The sequence below is a fragment of the Chiloscyllium punctatum genome, chromosome 36, assembly GCF_047496795.1.
Source record: "Chiloscyllium punctatum isolate Juve2018m chromosome 36, sChiPun1.3, whole genome shotgun sequence".
Lineage (NCBI taxonomy): Eukaryota > Metazoa > Chordata > Chondrichthyes > Orectolobiformes > Hemiscylliidae > Chiloscyllium > Chiloscyllium punctatum.
Window position 1 is genome coordinate 17,760,975 of NC_092774.1, and position 16,025 is coordinate 17,776,999.

Genomic DNA, 16,025 nt, shown 5'->3' on the forward strand with positions numbered 1-16,025 from the left:
GTACACTGACTGGTGTATCTCAGTCCCCCCTCTCTCTCTGGGAGATATCTGTACACTGACTGGTGTCTCTCAGTCCCCTCTCTCCCTCAGGGAGATATCTGTACACTGACTGGTGTCTCTCAGTCCCCTCTCTCTCAGGGAGATATCTGTACACTGACTGGTGTATCTCAGTCCCCTCTCGTCTCAGGGAGATATCTGTACACTGACTGGTGTCTCTCAGTCCCCCCTCTCTCAGGGAGATATCTGTACACTGACTGGTGTATCTCAGTCCCCCCTCTCTCTCTGGGAGATATCTGTACACTGACTGGTGTCTCTCAGTCCCCTCTCTCTCTCTCTCTCAGGGAGATATCTGTACACTGACTGGTGTCTCTCAGTCCCCTCTCTCCCTCAGGGAGATATCTGTACACTGACTGGTGTCTCTCAGTCCCCTCTCTGTCCCTCCGCGAGATATCTGTACACTGACTTGTGTCTCTCAGTCCTCTCTCTCTCAGGGAGATATCTGTACACTGACTGGTGTCTCTCAGTCCCCTCTCTCTCTCAGGGAGATATCTGTACACTGACTGGTGTCTCTCAGTCCCCTCTCTCCCTCAGGGAGATATCTGTACACTGACTGGTGTCTCTCAGTCCTCTCTCTCTCTCGGGGAGATATCTGTACACTGACTGGGGTCTCTCAGTCCCCTCTCTCTCCCTCAGGGAGATATCTGTACACTGACTGGTGTCTCTCAGTCCCCTCTCTCTCTCAGCGAGATATCTGTACACTGACTGGTCTCTCTCAGTCCCCTCTCTCTCTCTCAGGGAGATATCTGTACACTGACTGGTGTCTCTCAGTCCCCTCTCTCAGGGAGATATCTGTACACTGACTGGTGTCTCTCAGTCCCCTCTCTCAGGGAGATATCTGTACACTGACTGGTGTCTCTCAGTCCCCTCTCTCAGGGAGATATCTGTACACTGACTGGTGTCTCTCAGTCCCCTCTCTCTCTCAGGGAGATATCTGTACACTGATTGGTGTCTCTCAGTCCCCCCTCTCCCTCAGGGAGATATCTGTACACTGACTGGTGTCTCTCAGTCCCCTCTGTCTCTGTCCCTCAGGGAGATATCTGTACACTGACTGGTGTCTCTCAGTCCCCCCTCTCTCTCTCAGGGAGATATCTGTACACTGACTGGTGTCTCTCAGTCCCCTCTCTCTCCCTCAGGGAGATATCTGTACACTGACTGGTGTCTCTCAGTCCCCCCTCTCTCAGGGAGATATCTGTACACTGACTGGTGTATCTCAGTCCCCCCTCTCTCTCTGGGAGATATCTGTACACTGACTGGTGTCTCTCAGTCCCCTCTCTCCCTCAGGGAGATATCTGTACACTGACTGGTGTCTCTCAGTCCCCTCTCTCTCAGGGAGATATCTGTACACTGACTGGTGTATCTCAGTCCCCTCTCGTCTCAGGGAGATATCTGTACACTGACTGGTGTCTCTCAGTCCCCCCTCTCTCAGGGAGATATCTGTACACTGACTGGTGTATCTCAGTCCCCCCTCTCTCTCTGGGAGATATCTGTACACTGACTGGTGTCTCTCAGTCCCCTCTCTCTCTCTCTCTCAGGGAGATATCTGTACACTGACTGGTGTCTCTCAGTCCCCTCTCTCCCTCAGGGAGATATCTGTACACTGACTGGTGTCTCTCAGTCCCCTCTCTGTCCCTCCGCGAGATATCTGTACACTGACTTGTGTCTCTCAGTCCTCTCTCTCTCAGGGAGATATCTGTACACTGACTGGTGTCTCTCAGTCCCCTGTCTCTCCCTCAGGGAGATATCTGTACACTGACTGGTATCTCTCAGTCCCCTCTCTCTCTCAGAGAAATAATAGTACACTGACCGGTGTCTCTCAGTCCCCACTCTCTGTGGGAGATATCTGTACACTGGTGTCTCTCAGTCCCCTCTCTCTCAGGGAGATATCTGTACACTGACTGCTGTCTCTCAGTCCCGTCTCTCTCTCTCAGGGAGATATCTGTACACTGACTGGTGTCTCTCAGTCCCCTCTCTCTCCCTCCGGGAGATATCTGTACACTGACTGGTCTCTCTCAGTCCCCCCTCTCTCAGGGAGATATCTGTACACTGACTGGTGTATCTCAGTCCCCCCTCTCTCTCTGGGAGATATCTGTACACTGACTGGTGTCTCTCAGTCCCCTCTCTCCCTCAGGGAGATATCTGTACACTGACTGGTGTCTCTCAGTCCCCTCTCTCTCAGGGAGATATCTGTACACTGACTGGTGTATCTCAGTCCCCTCTCGTCTCAGGGAGATATCTGTACACTGACTGGTGTCTCTCAGTCCCCCCTCTCTCAGGGAGATATCTGTACACTGACTGGTGTATCTCAGTCCCCCCTCTCTCTCTGGGAGATATCTGTACACTGACTGGTGTCTCTCAGTCCCCTCTCTCTCTCTCTCTCAGGGAGATATCTGTACACTGACTGGTGTCTCTCAGTCCCCTCTCTCCCTCAGGGAGATATCTGTACACTGACTGGTGTCTCTCAGTCCCCTCTCTGTCCCTCCGCGAGATATCTGTACACTGACTTGTGTCTCTCAGTCCTCTCTCTCTCAGGGAGATATCTGTACACTGACTGGTGTCTCTCAGTCCCCTCTCTCTCTCAGGGAGATATCTGTACACTGACTGGTGTCTCTCAGTCCCCTCTCTCCCTCAGGGAAATATCTGTACACTGACTGGTGTCTCTCAGTCCTCTCTCTCTCTCGGGGAGATATCTGTACTCTGACTGGTGTCTCTCAGTCCCCTCTCTCTCTCTCAGGGAGATATCTGTACACTGACTGGTGTCTCTCAGTCCCCCCTCTCTCAGGGAGATATCTGTACACAGACTGGTGTCTCTCAGTCCCCTCTCTCTCAGGGAGATATCTGTACACTGACTGGTGTCTCTCAGTCCCCTGTCTCTCTCTCAGGGAGATATCTGTACACTGACTGGTGTCTCTCAGTCCCCTCTCTCTCAGGGAGATATCTGTACACTGACTGGTGTCTCTCAGTCCCCCCTCTCTCCCTCAGGGAGATATCTGTACACTGACTGGTGTCTCTCAGTCCCCTCTCTCTCCCTCAGGGAGATATCTGTACACTGACTGGTGTCTCTCAGTCCCCTCTCTCTCAGGGAGATATCTGTACACTGACTGGGGTCTCTCAGTCCCCTGTCTCTCAGGGAGATATCTGTACACTGACTGGTGTCTCTCAGTCCCCTCTCTCTCAGGGAGATATCTGTACACTGACTGGGGTCTCTCAGTCCCCTCTCTCTCCCTCAGGGAGATATCTGTACACTGACTGGTGTCTCTCAGTCCCCTCTCTCTCTCAGCGAGATATCTGTACACTGACTGGTCTCTCTCAGTCCCCTCTCTCTCTCTCAGGGAGATATCTGTACACTGACTGGTGTCTCTCAGTCCCCTCTCTCAGGGAGATATCTGTACACTGACTGGTGTCTCTCAGTCCCCTCTCTCAGGGAGATATCTGTACACTGACTGGTGTCTCTCAGTCCCCTCTCTCAGGGAGATATCTGTACACTGACTGGTGTCTCTCAGTCCCCTCTCTCTCTCAGGGAGATATCTGTACACTGACTGGTGTCTCTCAGTCCCCTCTCTCTCTCAGGGAGATATCTGTACACTGACTGGTGTCTCTCAGTCCCCTCTCTCCCTCAGGGAGATATCTGTACACTGACTGGTGTCTCTCAGTCCTCTCTCCCTCAGGGAGATATCTGTACACTGACTGGTGTCTCTCAGTCCTCTCTCTCTCTCTCTCGGGGAGATATCTGTACACAGACTGGTGTCTCTCAGTCCCCTCTCTCTCCCTCAGGGAGATATCTGTACACTGACTGGTGTCTCTCAGTCCCCCCTCTCCCTCAGGGAGATATCTGTACACTGACTGGTGTCTCTCAGTCCCCTCTCTCTCTGTCCCTCAGGGAGATATCTGTACACTGACTGGTGTCTCTCAGTCCCCCCTCTCTCTCTCAGGGAGATATCTGTACACTGACTGGTGTCTCTCAGTCCCCTCTCTCTCCCTCAGGGAGATATCTGTACACTGACTGGTGTCTCTCAGTCCCCCCTCTCTCAGGGATATATCTGTACACTGACTGGTGTATCTCAGTCCCCCCTCTCTCTCTGGGAGATATCTGTACACTGACTGGTGTCTCTCAGTCCCCTCTCTCCCTCAGGGAGATATCTGTACACTGACTGGTGTCTCTCAGTCCCCTCTCTCTCAGGGAGATATCTGTACACTGACTGGTGTATCTCAGTCCCCTCTCGTCTCAGGGAGATATCTGTACACTGACTGGTGTCTCTCAGTCCCCCCTCTCTCAGGGAGATATCTGTACACTGACTGGTGTATCTCAGTCCCCCCTCTCTCTCTGGGAGATATCTGTACACTGACTGGTGTCTCTCAGTCCCCTCTCTCTCTGTCCCTCAGGGAGATATCTGTACACTGACTGGTGTCTCTCAGTCCCCCCTCTCTCTCTCAGGGAGATATCTGTACACTGACTGGTGTCTCTCAGTCCCCTCTCTCTCCCTCAGGGAGATATCTGTACACTGACTGGTGTCTCTCAGTCCCCCCTCTCTCAGGGAGATATTTGTACACTGACTGGTGTATCTCAGTCCCCCCTCTCTCTCTGGGAGATATCTGTACACTGACTGGTGTCTCTCAGTCCCCTCTCTCCCTCAGGGAGATATCTGTACACTGACTGGTGTCTCTCAGTCCCCTCTCTCTCAGGGAGATATCTGTACACTGACTGGTGTATCTCAGTCCCCTCTCGTCTCAGGGAGATATCTGTACACTGACTGGTGTCTCTCAGTCCCCCCTCTCTCTCTGGGAGATATCTGTACACTGACTGGTGTCTCTCAGTCCCCTCTCTCTCTCTCTCTCAGGGAGATATCTGTACACTGACTGGTGTCTCTCAGTCCCCTCTCTCCCTCAGGGAGATATCTGTACACTGACTGGTGTCTCTCAGTCCCCTCTCTGTCCCTCCGCGAGATATCTGTACACTGACTTGTGTCTCTCAGTCCTCTCTCTCTCAGGGAGATATCTGTACACTGACTGGTGTCTCTCAGTCCCCTGTCTCTCCCTCAGGGAGATATCTGTACACTGACTGGTATCTCTCAGTCCCCTCTCTCTCTCAGAGAAATAATAGTACACTGACCGGTGTCTCTCAGTCCCCACTCTCTGTGGGAGATATCTGTACACTGGTGTCTCTCAGTCCCCTCTCTCTCAGGGAGATATCTGTACACTGACTGCTGTCTCTCAGTCCCGTCTCTCTCTCTCAGGGAGATATCTGTACACTGACTGGTGTCTCTCAGTCCCCTCTCTCTCCCTCCGGGAGATATCTGTACACTGACTGGTGTCTCTCAGTCCCCTGTCTCTCCCTCAGGGAGATATCTGTACACTGACTGGTGTCTCTCAGTCCCCTCTCTCTCTCTCAGGGAGATATCTGTACACTGACTGGTGTCTCTCAGTCCCCTCTCTCTCTCTCTCAGGGAGATATCTGTACACTGACTGGTGTCTCTCAGTCCCCTCTCTCTCTCAGGGAGATATCTGTACACTGACTGGTGTCTCTCAGTCCCCTCTCTCTCTCAGGGAGATATCTGTACACTGACTGGTGTCTCTCAGTCCCCTCTCTCTCTCAGGGAGATATCTGTACACTGACTGGTGTCTCTCAGTCCCCTCTCTCCCTCAGGGAGATATCTGTACACTGACTGGTGTCTCTCAGTCCTCTCTCCCTCAGGGAGATATCTGTACACTGACTGGTGTCTCTCAGTCCTCTCTCTCTCTCTCTCGGGGAGATATCTGTACACAGACTGGTGTCTCTCAGTCCCCTCTCTCTCCCTCAGGGAGATATCTGTACACTGACTGGTGTCTCTCAGTCCCCCCTCTCCCTCAGGGAGATATCTGTACACTGACTGGTGTCTCTCAGTCCCCTCTCTCTCTGTCCCTCAGGGAGATATCTGTACACTGACTGGTGTCTCTCAGTCCCCCCTCTCTCTCTCAGGGAGATATCTGTACACTGACTGGTGTCTCTCAGTCCCCTCTCTCTCCCTCAGGGAGATATCTGTACACTGACTGGTGTCTCTCAGTCCCCCCTCTCTCAGGGATATATCTGTACACTGACTGGTGTATCTCAGTCCCCCCTCTCTCTCTGGGAGATATCTGTACACTGACTGGTGTCTCTCAGTCCCCTCTCTCCCTCAGGGAGATATCTGTACACTGACTGGTGTCTCTCAGTCCCCTCTCTCTCAGGGAGATATCTGTACACTGACTGGTGTATCTCAGTCCCCTCTCGTCTCAGGGAGATATCTGTACACTGACTGGTGTCTCTCAGTCCCCCCTCTCTCAGGGAGATATCTGTACACTGACTGGTGTATCTCAGTCCCCCCTCTCTCTCTGGGAGATATCTGTACACTGACTGGTGTCTCTCAGTCCCCTCTCTCTCTGTCCCTCAGGGAGATATCTGTACACTGACTGGTGTCTCTCAGTCCCCCCTCTCTCTCTCAGGGAGATATCTGTACACTGACTGGTGTCTCTCAGTCCCCTCTCTCTCCCTCAGGGAGATATCTGTACACTGACTGGTGTCTCTCAGTCCCCCCTCTCTCAGGGAGATATTTGTACACTGACTGGTGTATCTCAGTCCCCCCTCTCTCTCTGGGAGATATCTGTACACTGACTGGTGTCTCTCAGTCCCCTCTCTCCCTCAGGGAGATATCTGTACACTGACTGGTGTCTCTCAGTCCCCTCTCTCTCAGGGAGATATCTGTACACTGACTGGTGTATCTCAGTCCCCTCTCGTCTCAGGGAGATATCTGTACACTGACTGGTGTCTCTCAGTCCCCCCTCTCTCAGGGAGATATCTGTACACTGACTGGTGTATCTCAGTCCCCCCTCTCTCTCTGGGAGATATCTGTACACTGACTGGTGTCTCTCAGTCCCCTCTCTCTCTCTCTCTCAGGGAGATATCTGTACACTGACTGGTGTCTCTCAGTCCCCTCTCTCCCTCAGGGAGATATCTGTACACTGACTGGTGTCTCTCAGTCCCCTCTCTGTCCCTCCGCGAGATATCTGTACACTGACTTGTGTCTCTCAGTCCTCTCTCTCTCAGGGAGATATCTGTACACTGACTGGTGTCTCTCAGTCCCCTGTCTCTCCCTCAGGGAGATATCTGTACACTGACTGGTATCTCTCAGTCCCCTCTCTCTCTCAGAGAAATAATAGTACACTGACCGGTGTCTCTCAGTCCCCACTCTCTGTGGGAGATATCTGTACACTGGTGTCTCTCAGTCCCCTCTCTCTCAGGGAGATATCTGTACACTGACTGCTGTCTCTCAGTCCCGTCTCTCTCTCTCAGGGAGATATCTGTACACTGACTGGTGTCTCTCAGTCCCCTCTCTCTCCCTCCGGGAGATATCTGTACACTGACTGGTGTCTCTCAGTCCCCTGTCTCTCCCTCAGGGAGATATCTGTACACTGACTGGTGTCTCTCAGTCCCCTCTCTCTCTCTCAGGGAGATATCTGTACACTGACTGGTGTCTCTCAGTCCCCTCTCTCTCTCTCTCAGGGAGATATCTGTACACTGACTGGTGTCTCTCAGTCCCCTCTCTCTCTCAGGGAGATATCTGTACACTGACTGGTGTCTCTCAGTCCCCTCTCTCTCTCAGGGAGATATCTGTACACTGACTGGTGTCTCTCAGTCCCCTCTCTCTCAGGGACATATCTGTACACTGACTGGTGTCTCTCAGTCCTGTCTCTCTCTCTCAGGGAGATATCTGTACACTGACTGGTGTCTCTCAGTCCCCTCTCCTCGGGGAGATATCCGTACACTGACTGGTGTCTCTCAGTCCCCCCTCTCTCTCTCAGGGAGATAATAGTACACTGACTGGTGTCTCTCAGTCCCCTCTCTCTCCCTCCGGGAGATATCTGTACACTGACTGGTGTCTCTCAGTCCCCCCTCTCTCTCTCTCAGGGAGATATCTGTACACTGACTGGTGTCTCTCAGTCCCCCCTCTCTCTCTCTCAGGGAGATATCTGTACACTGACTGGTGTCTCTCAGTCCCCCCTCTCTCTCTCTCAGGGAGATATCTGTACACTGACTGGTGTCTCTCAGTCCCCTGTCTCTCTCTCAGGGAGATATCTGTACACTGACTGGTGTCTCTCAGTCCCCTCTCAGGGAGATATCTGTACACTGACTGGTCTCTCTCAGTCCCCTCTCTCTCCCTCAGGGAGATATCTGTACACTGACTGGTATCTCTCAGTCCCCTCTCTCTCTCAGGGAGATAATAGTACACTGACTGGTGTCTCTCAGTCCCCCCTCTCTCTCAGGGAGATATCTGTACACTGACTGGTGTCTCTCAGTCCCCTCTCTGTCCCTCAGGGAGATATCTGTACACTGACTGGTGTCGCTCAGTCCCCTCTCCCTCAGGGAGATATCTGTACACTGACTGGTGTCTCGCAGTCCCCTTTCTCTCTCAGGGAGATATCTGTACACTGACTGGTGTCTCTCAGTCCCCTCTCTCTCTCAGGGAGATATCTGTACACTGACTGGTGTCTATCAGTCCCCCCTCTCTCTCCCTCAGGGAGATATCTGTACACTGACTGGTGTCTCGCAGTCCCCTTTCTCTCTCAGAGAGATATCTGTACACTGACTGGTGTCTCTCAGTCCCCTCTCTCTCTCAGGGAGATATCTGTACACAGACTGGTGTCTCTCAGTCCCCTCTCTCTCTCTCAGGGAGATATCTGTACACTGACTGGTGTCTCTCAGTCCCCTCTCTCTCTCTCAGGGTGATATCTGTACACTGACTGGTGTCTCTCAGTCCCCTCTCTCTCAGGGAGATATCTGTACACTGACTGGTGTCTCTCAGTCCCCTCTCTCTCTCTCAGGGAGATATCTGTACACTGACTGGTGTCTCTCAGTCCCCTCTCTCTCTCAGGGAGATATCTGTACACTGACTGGTGTCTATCAGTCCCCCCTCTCTCTCCCTCAGGGAGATATCTGTACACTGACTGGTGTCTCGCAGTCCCCTTTCTCTCTCAGAGAGATATCTGTACACTGACTGGTGTCTCTCAGTCCCCTCTCTCTCTCAGGGAGATATCTGTACACAGACTGGTGTCTCTCAGTCCCCTCTCTCTCTCTCAGGGAGATATCTGTACACTGACTGGTGTCTCTCAGTCCCCTCTCTCTCTCTCAGGGTGATATCTGTACACTGACTGGTGTCTCTCAGTCCCCTCTCTCTCAGGGAGATATCTGTACACTGACTGGTGTCTCTCAGTCCCCTCTCTCTCTCTCAGGGAGATATCTGTACACTGACTGGTGTCTCTCAGTCCCTTCTCTCCCTGAGGGCGATACACCAACTGGTTTGGCATTGTTCTGAGCCTGCAGCTCTCTCATTTTTCCCCCTTTCCCTCCTTTTAGGCTCGGATCTCGGGGAGTGTCTGAAAGCCGGGAACGCCCTTCTGAAATGTTCCGTCGATCCACGCGTGTTCGGCCTGTGAAAGCTATCTTCAGGTCTGCCCGCTGGCAAGTCAAGATTTGGTCAGTCTCGCTGCATTTTAGCGTATAATCACCCGTCCTGTCTTTAGCTCTGTCCGTCGAGAGGCACCGTATCCTGTCAGGATTGGATCGCTCTGCTGTGTGCCTGTTTTTCTTTCCCCTTCCCCTCCGATCAGCGAAACGCTCTTGGCGATTGGCATTGCTCTGGTTTTCGTCGCCTCGCCTTTCCTCCTTGGCTTGGCCCTGGGGACGTCTGCCCAAGTGCCCTTGTACCCGGGAGGGGGGTGGGTGGCGGGGAGACGGGGTCGGTTCGGGGGGCCCTGCGGTTAGCCTCACCCGCGCCACGAGGTGTCCCGCCAGCAACCCCCCCCCCCCAACACCGAAACGAGACGGGAGAGGGTCGCCGAGATCCGGCCGCTCGGAAGGTCGTCGAGGGGACGAGGACGCGGCCGCGGCCGGGGGAAATCGCGGGGGCTCGGCTCACCCTCTCGGCTGACACACCTCTCGTCCGCGACCCGGGCACCAGAGACTCTTCTCCCGACCCGGTCGGGTTTTAACGCCACCTTCGACATCCAAGGGTTGCCAAAGATGTCCAGTCGATTCGCTTCCAAATAAAATTGACTTGTGGGTTTGAGCCTGTGTTTTATTTTGGGTGTTGGAGAGGGGGGGGCGTCCAGAATGGACGTCCTGGGAGGGCGTCGAGCAGAGCTCGGACAAGGAACGGGAGCCAGGCCCCGCCAACCCCTTCCCTCGACCACCTTCCGCCCCCCCACCCCCCCCACCCCCAGTGTAACAGAGAGCGTCGGTCTGTACGGCCACCCACAGACTTGTCCCGAGAGCGGGAGGGAGTCCCCCTGGCCTGCGCGGGGAACGCCCCCCCGATGAGGGCTCTCGCCTTTCCGATTCGAGCCGAGAGAGTTGACCGGTCGGCGAACTGTCACGCCCAGGAGGCTGCCGTCTGTCGGTTCTGCAGTGCAGCAGCTGGTTCAAGGCTCCCCTCATACACACGGTGTCAAACCATCCAGGCTGGAGAAAGGCTGGGAGATTGGTGGATGGTGATGGCTGAGCACTGGGGAAGGTCTCACTTCATGCAGTGTTCACTCAAGGTGTCAGTGTCTGAGTGTCTGTGGGTGTGTCTGTCTGAGTGTCTGTGTCTGATTCAGTATCAGTGTCTGTGTGTCTGTGTCTGATTCAGTGTCTGTGTCTGTGTGTCTGTGTCTGATTCAGTGTCAGTGTCTGTGTGTGTGTCTGAGTGTGTGTGTGTGATTCAGTGTCAGTGTCTGTGTGTCAGTGTCTGAGTGTCAGTGTCTGTGTGTGTGTCTGAGTGTGTGTGTGTGATTCAGTGTCTGTGTGTCTGTGTCTGTGTCTGTGTGTCTGTGAGTGTGTGTGTCTGTCTGAGTGTCTGTGTCTGATTCAGTGTCTGTGTCTGTGTCTGTGTGTCTGTGTCTGATTCAGTGTCAGTGTCTGTGTGTCTGTGTCTGAGTGTCTGTGTGTGTGTGATTCTGTGTCTGTGTGTGTGTGTCTGTGAGTGTGTGCGCTCATGCAGAAAGCGAGTGCATGTCTGTGAAGGTGTGTGTGTGTATTTGGGGTGTATCGAGGATAGGTGTGTGTGAGTGAGTGTGTGTACGAATGTGTATAAACCCTACAGTGTGGAGACAGGCCATTCAGCCCAATCTGGTCCGTGCTGACCCAAATCTCCATCTACACTAACCCCATTTCCCTGCACTTGGCCCATATCCTTCTCTCATCCTTTCCGATCCATGTATTTGTCCAAATGTCCTTTTAAATGCTGTTCATGTACCCGCCTCAACCACCTCCATATTTGTACCACCCTCTGTGTAAAAACGTTGTCTCTCAGGTTCCCTTTTATTCTTTCCCCTCTAACCTTCAACTGATGCCTTGATTCCCCAGCCCTGGGGAAAAAGACTGAGTGCATTCACCCTCTCCATGTCTCTCATGATCTTATCCACCTCTGTAAGGTCCCCCCCTCACTCTCCTACGCTCTGAAGAAAAAAGTCCTCGTGTGCTCAACCTCTCCCTGTAGCTCAGACCGTTGAGTCCTGGCAACATCCTTGTAAATTTCGTCTGCACTCTTTCCAGTTTAATAACACCCTTCCTGTAGCAAGGTGACCAAAACTGAACACAATACTCCCGAGTGCGGCCTCACCAACGTCCTGTAGAAATGCAAGAGAACTTCCCAACTTCTTTACTCAGTGCCCTGACTGATGAAGGCCAGTTTGCCAAAAGCCTTCTTCACTGCCCTGTCTACCTGGGACTCCACTTTCAGAGAACCGTGCACCTCAACTCCAAGGTCCCTCTGTTCCACTCGTGACCATAAAACTCCTGCCTCGATTTGCCTTTCCAAAATGCGAGCCCTCACCCTTATCGATATTAAACTCCCTTTGCCGTTTCTCGGCCCACTACCCCAGCTGACCAAGGTCCTGCTGCAATTCCCGAGGACCTTCCTCACCCTCCACGATCCCTCCTACTTTCAGCGTCATCAGCAAACTTACTCATCAATCCTTGTACATTCCAAATCATTGATCTCGATCACAAACAGTAATGGGCCCAACACCGAACCCTGAGGGACTCCACTAGCGTCCGACCAGCATCCTTCCACTATTACCCTCTGCTTCCTACCATCCAGCCAATCGTGTGTCCAGTTTGGTCGGTCCCCCTGGATTCCATGCGATCTAACCTTCCAGAGCAGCCTACCATGTGGAACCTTATCAAAAGCCTTACTGAGATCCACATAGACGACATCTACCACCCTGCCCTGGTCAACCTTCCTGGTCGCTTCATCAAAGAACTCGAACAAATTTGTGAGGCGTGATCTCCCACACACAAAGCCTAATCATACCCTGTCTTTCCAAATGCATGGATATCTTATCCCTCAGCACCTTCTCCAGTAACTTGCCTATCACAGATGTTAGGCTGACTAGTCTATAGTTCCCAGGCTTTTCTTTGCTGCCCTTCTTCAATAAGGGCACAGCGTTCCCTACCCTCCAGTCTTCTGGGACCCCCACCCGTGGCTAACGACGATGCAAAAATATCAGCCTGGGACCTCCCCGCAATTCCTTCTCCAGCCTCTTGTAGTGTTCTTGCATCGATCTGGTCAGGACCAGGAGATTTATCCACCTTCATACATTCTAACACATCCAACACCTCCTCTCTGTGTGTTCTGGGTTCTCCCCAAGAGATCACCAACTAACTTCCCCACCTTCCCAAGTCCTCATGTCCTTCTCCATGGTAAACACAGAGGAGAAACATTCATCGAGGACCTCGCCCCTCTCCTGCGGTTCTGCACAGACATGTCCACTTTGAGGGGCCCTATTCTCTCTCTCCCTCTCTCTCTCTGTGGTTCGTCTTTTCCCTTGACGGTACCTCTTTGGATTCACCCTAACCTCCTCAGCCAAGGCTATCTCATGTCCCCTTTGCACCCTCCTGAATTCCTTCTTCAGTAAAAATCCCGTATCCCTCGAGGGATTCCCTTGATCCTAGCTGCCGACGTTTTTTTTCCCCGCTCAAAGCCTCTTGTTACCCAGGGTTCCCTGTTCCTGCTGACCTTGTCCTTCACCCTCACAGGAACATTTGGACCTTAAGCTCTCGCGATTAAAGCTCTCCCACTTGCCGGAGGTCCCTTTGCCGACCAAACAAACTACTCCAACCAACCCCCTGCACGCTCCTCTCGAACTCCCTCAAAGTTCGCCTCCCCCGCCCCAAGTTCAGGACTCGAACCTGTGCAAAAGTTCTGTCCCACGGTGGCTCAATGGTTAACACGGCTGCCTCTTGGCGCCAGGGACCCAGGTTCGATTCCAGCCTCGGGCAACTGTCCGTGTGGGGTTTGCTTTTTCTTCCCCCCTCCCCCACCCCCCTCCCTCCCCCCTCCCCACAGTGTCCTCCGGATGCTCCGGTTTCCTCCCACAGTCCAAAGCTGTGGTGGTTTGGGTGGATTGGCCGTGCTAAATTACCCATAGTGCCCCAGGGATGTGCAGGTTAGGGTGGATTGACCGTGCCAAATTACCCATAGTGCCCAGGGATGTGCAGGTTAGGGTGGATTGGCCGTGCTAAATTACCCATAGTGCCCAGGGATGTGCAGGTTAGGGTGGATTGACCGTACTAAATTACCCATAATGCCCAGAGATGTGCAGGTTAGGGTGGATTGGCCATGCTAAATTACCCATAGTGCCCAGAGATGTGCAGGTTAGGGTGGATTGGCCATGCTAAATTACCCATAGTGCCCAGGGATGTGGAGGTTAGGGTGGATTGGCCATGCTATGTTAGCCATAGTGCCCAGGGATGTACACCCACATGGGCCCCAGCTATGCCTGCCTCTTGGATATGTGGATATGTGGAACAGTCCATCTTCCGCAGCTACACTGGCACCACCCCCCACCTTTTCCTCCGCTACATCGATGACTGTATCAGCGCTACAGGGAGAGGCTGAACAGGCTGGGGCTGTTTTCCCCGGAGCGTCGGAGGCTGAGGGGGTGACCTTATAGAGGTTTATAACATCATGAGAGGCATGGATAGGATAAAGAGACAAGGTCTTTTCCCTGGGGTCGGGGTAGTCCAGAACTAGAGGGGGGTAGGTTTAGGGTGAGAGGGGAAAGACATAAAAGAGACCTAAGGGGCAACGTTTTCAACCAGAGGGTGGTACGTGTATGGAATGAGCTGCCAGAGGATGTGGTGGAGGCTGGAACAGTTACAACATTTAAGAGGCATTTGGATGGGGACATGAATAGGAAGGGTTTGGAGGGATATGGGCTGGGTGCTGGCAGGTGGGACTAGATTGGGTTGGGATATCTGGGTCGGCATGGACAGGTTGGGCCGAAGGGTCTGTTTCCGTGCTGTATGACTCTGTGACCCTAAGTCTTTTGTCTATTACAAGGGGATATGATGGTTTTGATTCTTTAATGTGTAAATCCCGGAGTTACACTCCCAAGGGTCATCGGGCTTATCTCGTACGGGGGAAGCTCGGGTTATCGGAGTGTGATGGGCGGGCACTATTTCGTTCAGATCATCGATTAGTCGGTGATTTGATTAAATGCCTTACCCCCGGGGCAGGGAGTTTTTAAAGTCTGTCCCCCCGTCCAGGAGACTACGGCAGCAGAGAGAGCGTGAGCCCCCGCCCCTAACACCGCTCCCGGCACCCCGTCCCATATCCAACACGGCACTCTCGAACCCCCCCCAATCCCCGCCCCTAACACCGCTCCCGGCACCCCGTCCCCCATCCAACATGGCACCCTCAACCCCCCCCATCCCCGTCCCTAACACCGCTCCCGGCACCCCGTCCCCCATCCAACATGGCACCCTCAACCCCCCCCATCCCCGTCCCTAACACCGCTCCCGGTACCCCGTCCCCCATCCAACATGGCACCCTCAACCCCCCCCATCCCCGTCCCTAACACCGCTCCCGGTACCCCGTCCCCCATCCAACATGGCACCCTCAACCCCCCCCATCCCCGTCCCTAACACCGCTCCTGGCACCCCGTCCCCCATCCAACATGGCACCCTCAACCCCCCCCATCCCCGTCCCTAACACCGCTCCCGGCACCCCGTCCCCCATCCAACATGGCACCCTCAACCCCCCCCATCCCCGTCCCTAACACCGCTCCCGGCACCCCGTCCCCCATCCAACATGGCACCCTCAACCCCCCCCATCCCCGTCCCTAACACCGCTCCCGGCACCCCGTCCCCCATCCAACATGGCACCCTCAACCCCCCCCATCCCCGTCCCTAACACCGCTCCCGGCACCCCGTCCCCCATCCAACATGGCACCCTCAACCCCCCCCATCCCCGTCCCTAACACCGCTCCCGGCACCCCGTCCCCCATCCAACATGGCACCCTCAACCCCCCCCCATCCCGGTCCCTAACACCGCTCCCGGCACCCCCGTCCCCCATCCAACATGGCACCCTCAACCCCCCCCATCCCCGTCCCTAACACCGCTCCCGGCACCCCGTCCCCCATCCAACATGGCACCCTCAACCCCCCCCATCCCCTTCCCTAACACCGCTCCCGGCACCCCGTCCCCCATCCAACATGGCACCCTCAACCCCCCCCATCCCCGTCCCTAACACCGCTCCCGGCACCCCGTCCCCCATCCAACATGGCACCCTCAACCCCCCCCATCCCCGTCCCTAACACCGCTCCCGGCACCCCGTCCCCCATCCAACATGGCACCCTCAACCCCCCCCATCCCCGTCCCTAACACCGCTCCCGGCACCCCGTCCCCCATCCAACATGGCACCCTCAACCCCCCCCATCCCCGTCCCTAACACCGCTCCCGGCACCCCGTCCCCCATCCAACATGGCACCCTCAACCCCCCCCATCCCCGTCCCTAACACCGCTCCCGGTACCCCCGTCCCCCATCCAACATGGCACCCTCAACCCCCCCCATCCCCATCCCTAACACTGCCCCCTCACCCCCCCATCCCCGTCCAACACTGTCCCCTCACCCCCCCCATCCCCGTCCAACACTGTCCCCTCGCCCCCCCATCCCCGTCCAACACTGCCCCC

At 54.6% G+C, this 16,025-nt stretch overlaps 1 protein-coding gene across 2 annotated transcripts in view; it reads left to right on the forward strand.

Annotated features, from left to right (window-relative positions):
* Positions 1-10,136, forward strand: part of LOC140460836 (von Willebrand factor A domain-containing protein 5A-like) — a 58,852-nt gene extending 48,716 nt beyond the window's left edge. For both annotated transcript variants that reach the window (XM_072555501.1, XM_072555502.1), the window contains one exon: positions 9,425-10,136. In XM_072555501.1, coding sequence (XP_072411602.1) covers positions 9,425-9,504 — 80 coding nt within the window. In that variant the 3' untranslated portion in view covers positions 9,505-10,136. The remainder of the gene's footprint in view (positions 1-9,424) is intronic.
* Positions 10,137-16,025: the final 5,889 nt, after the last annotated feature.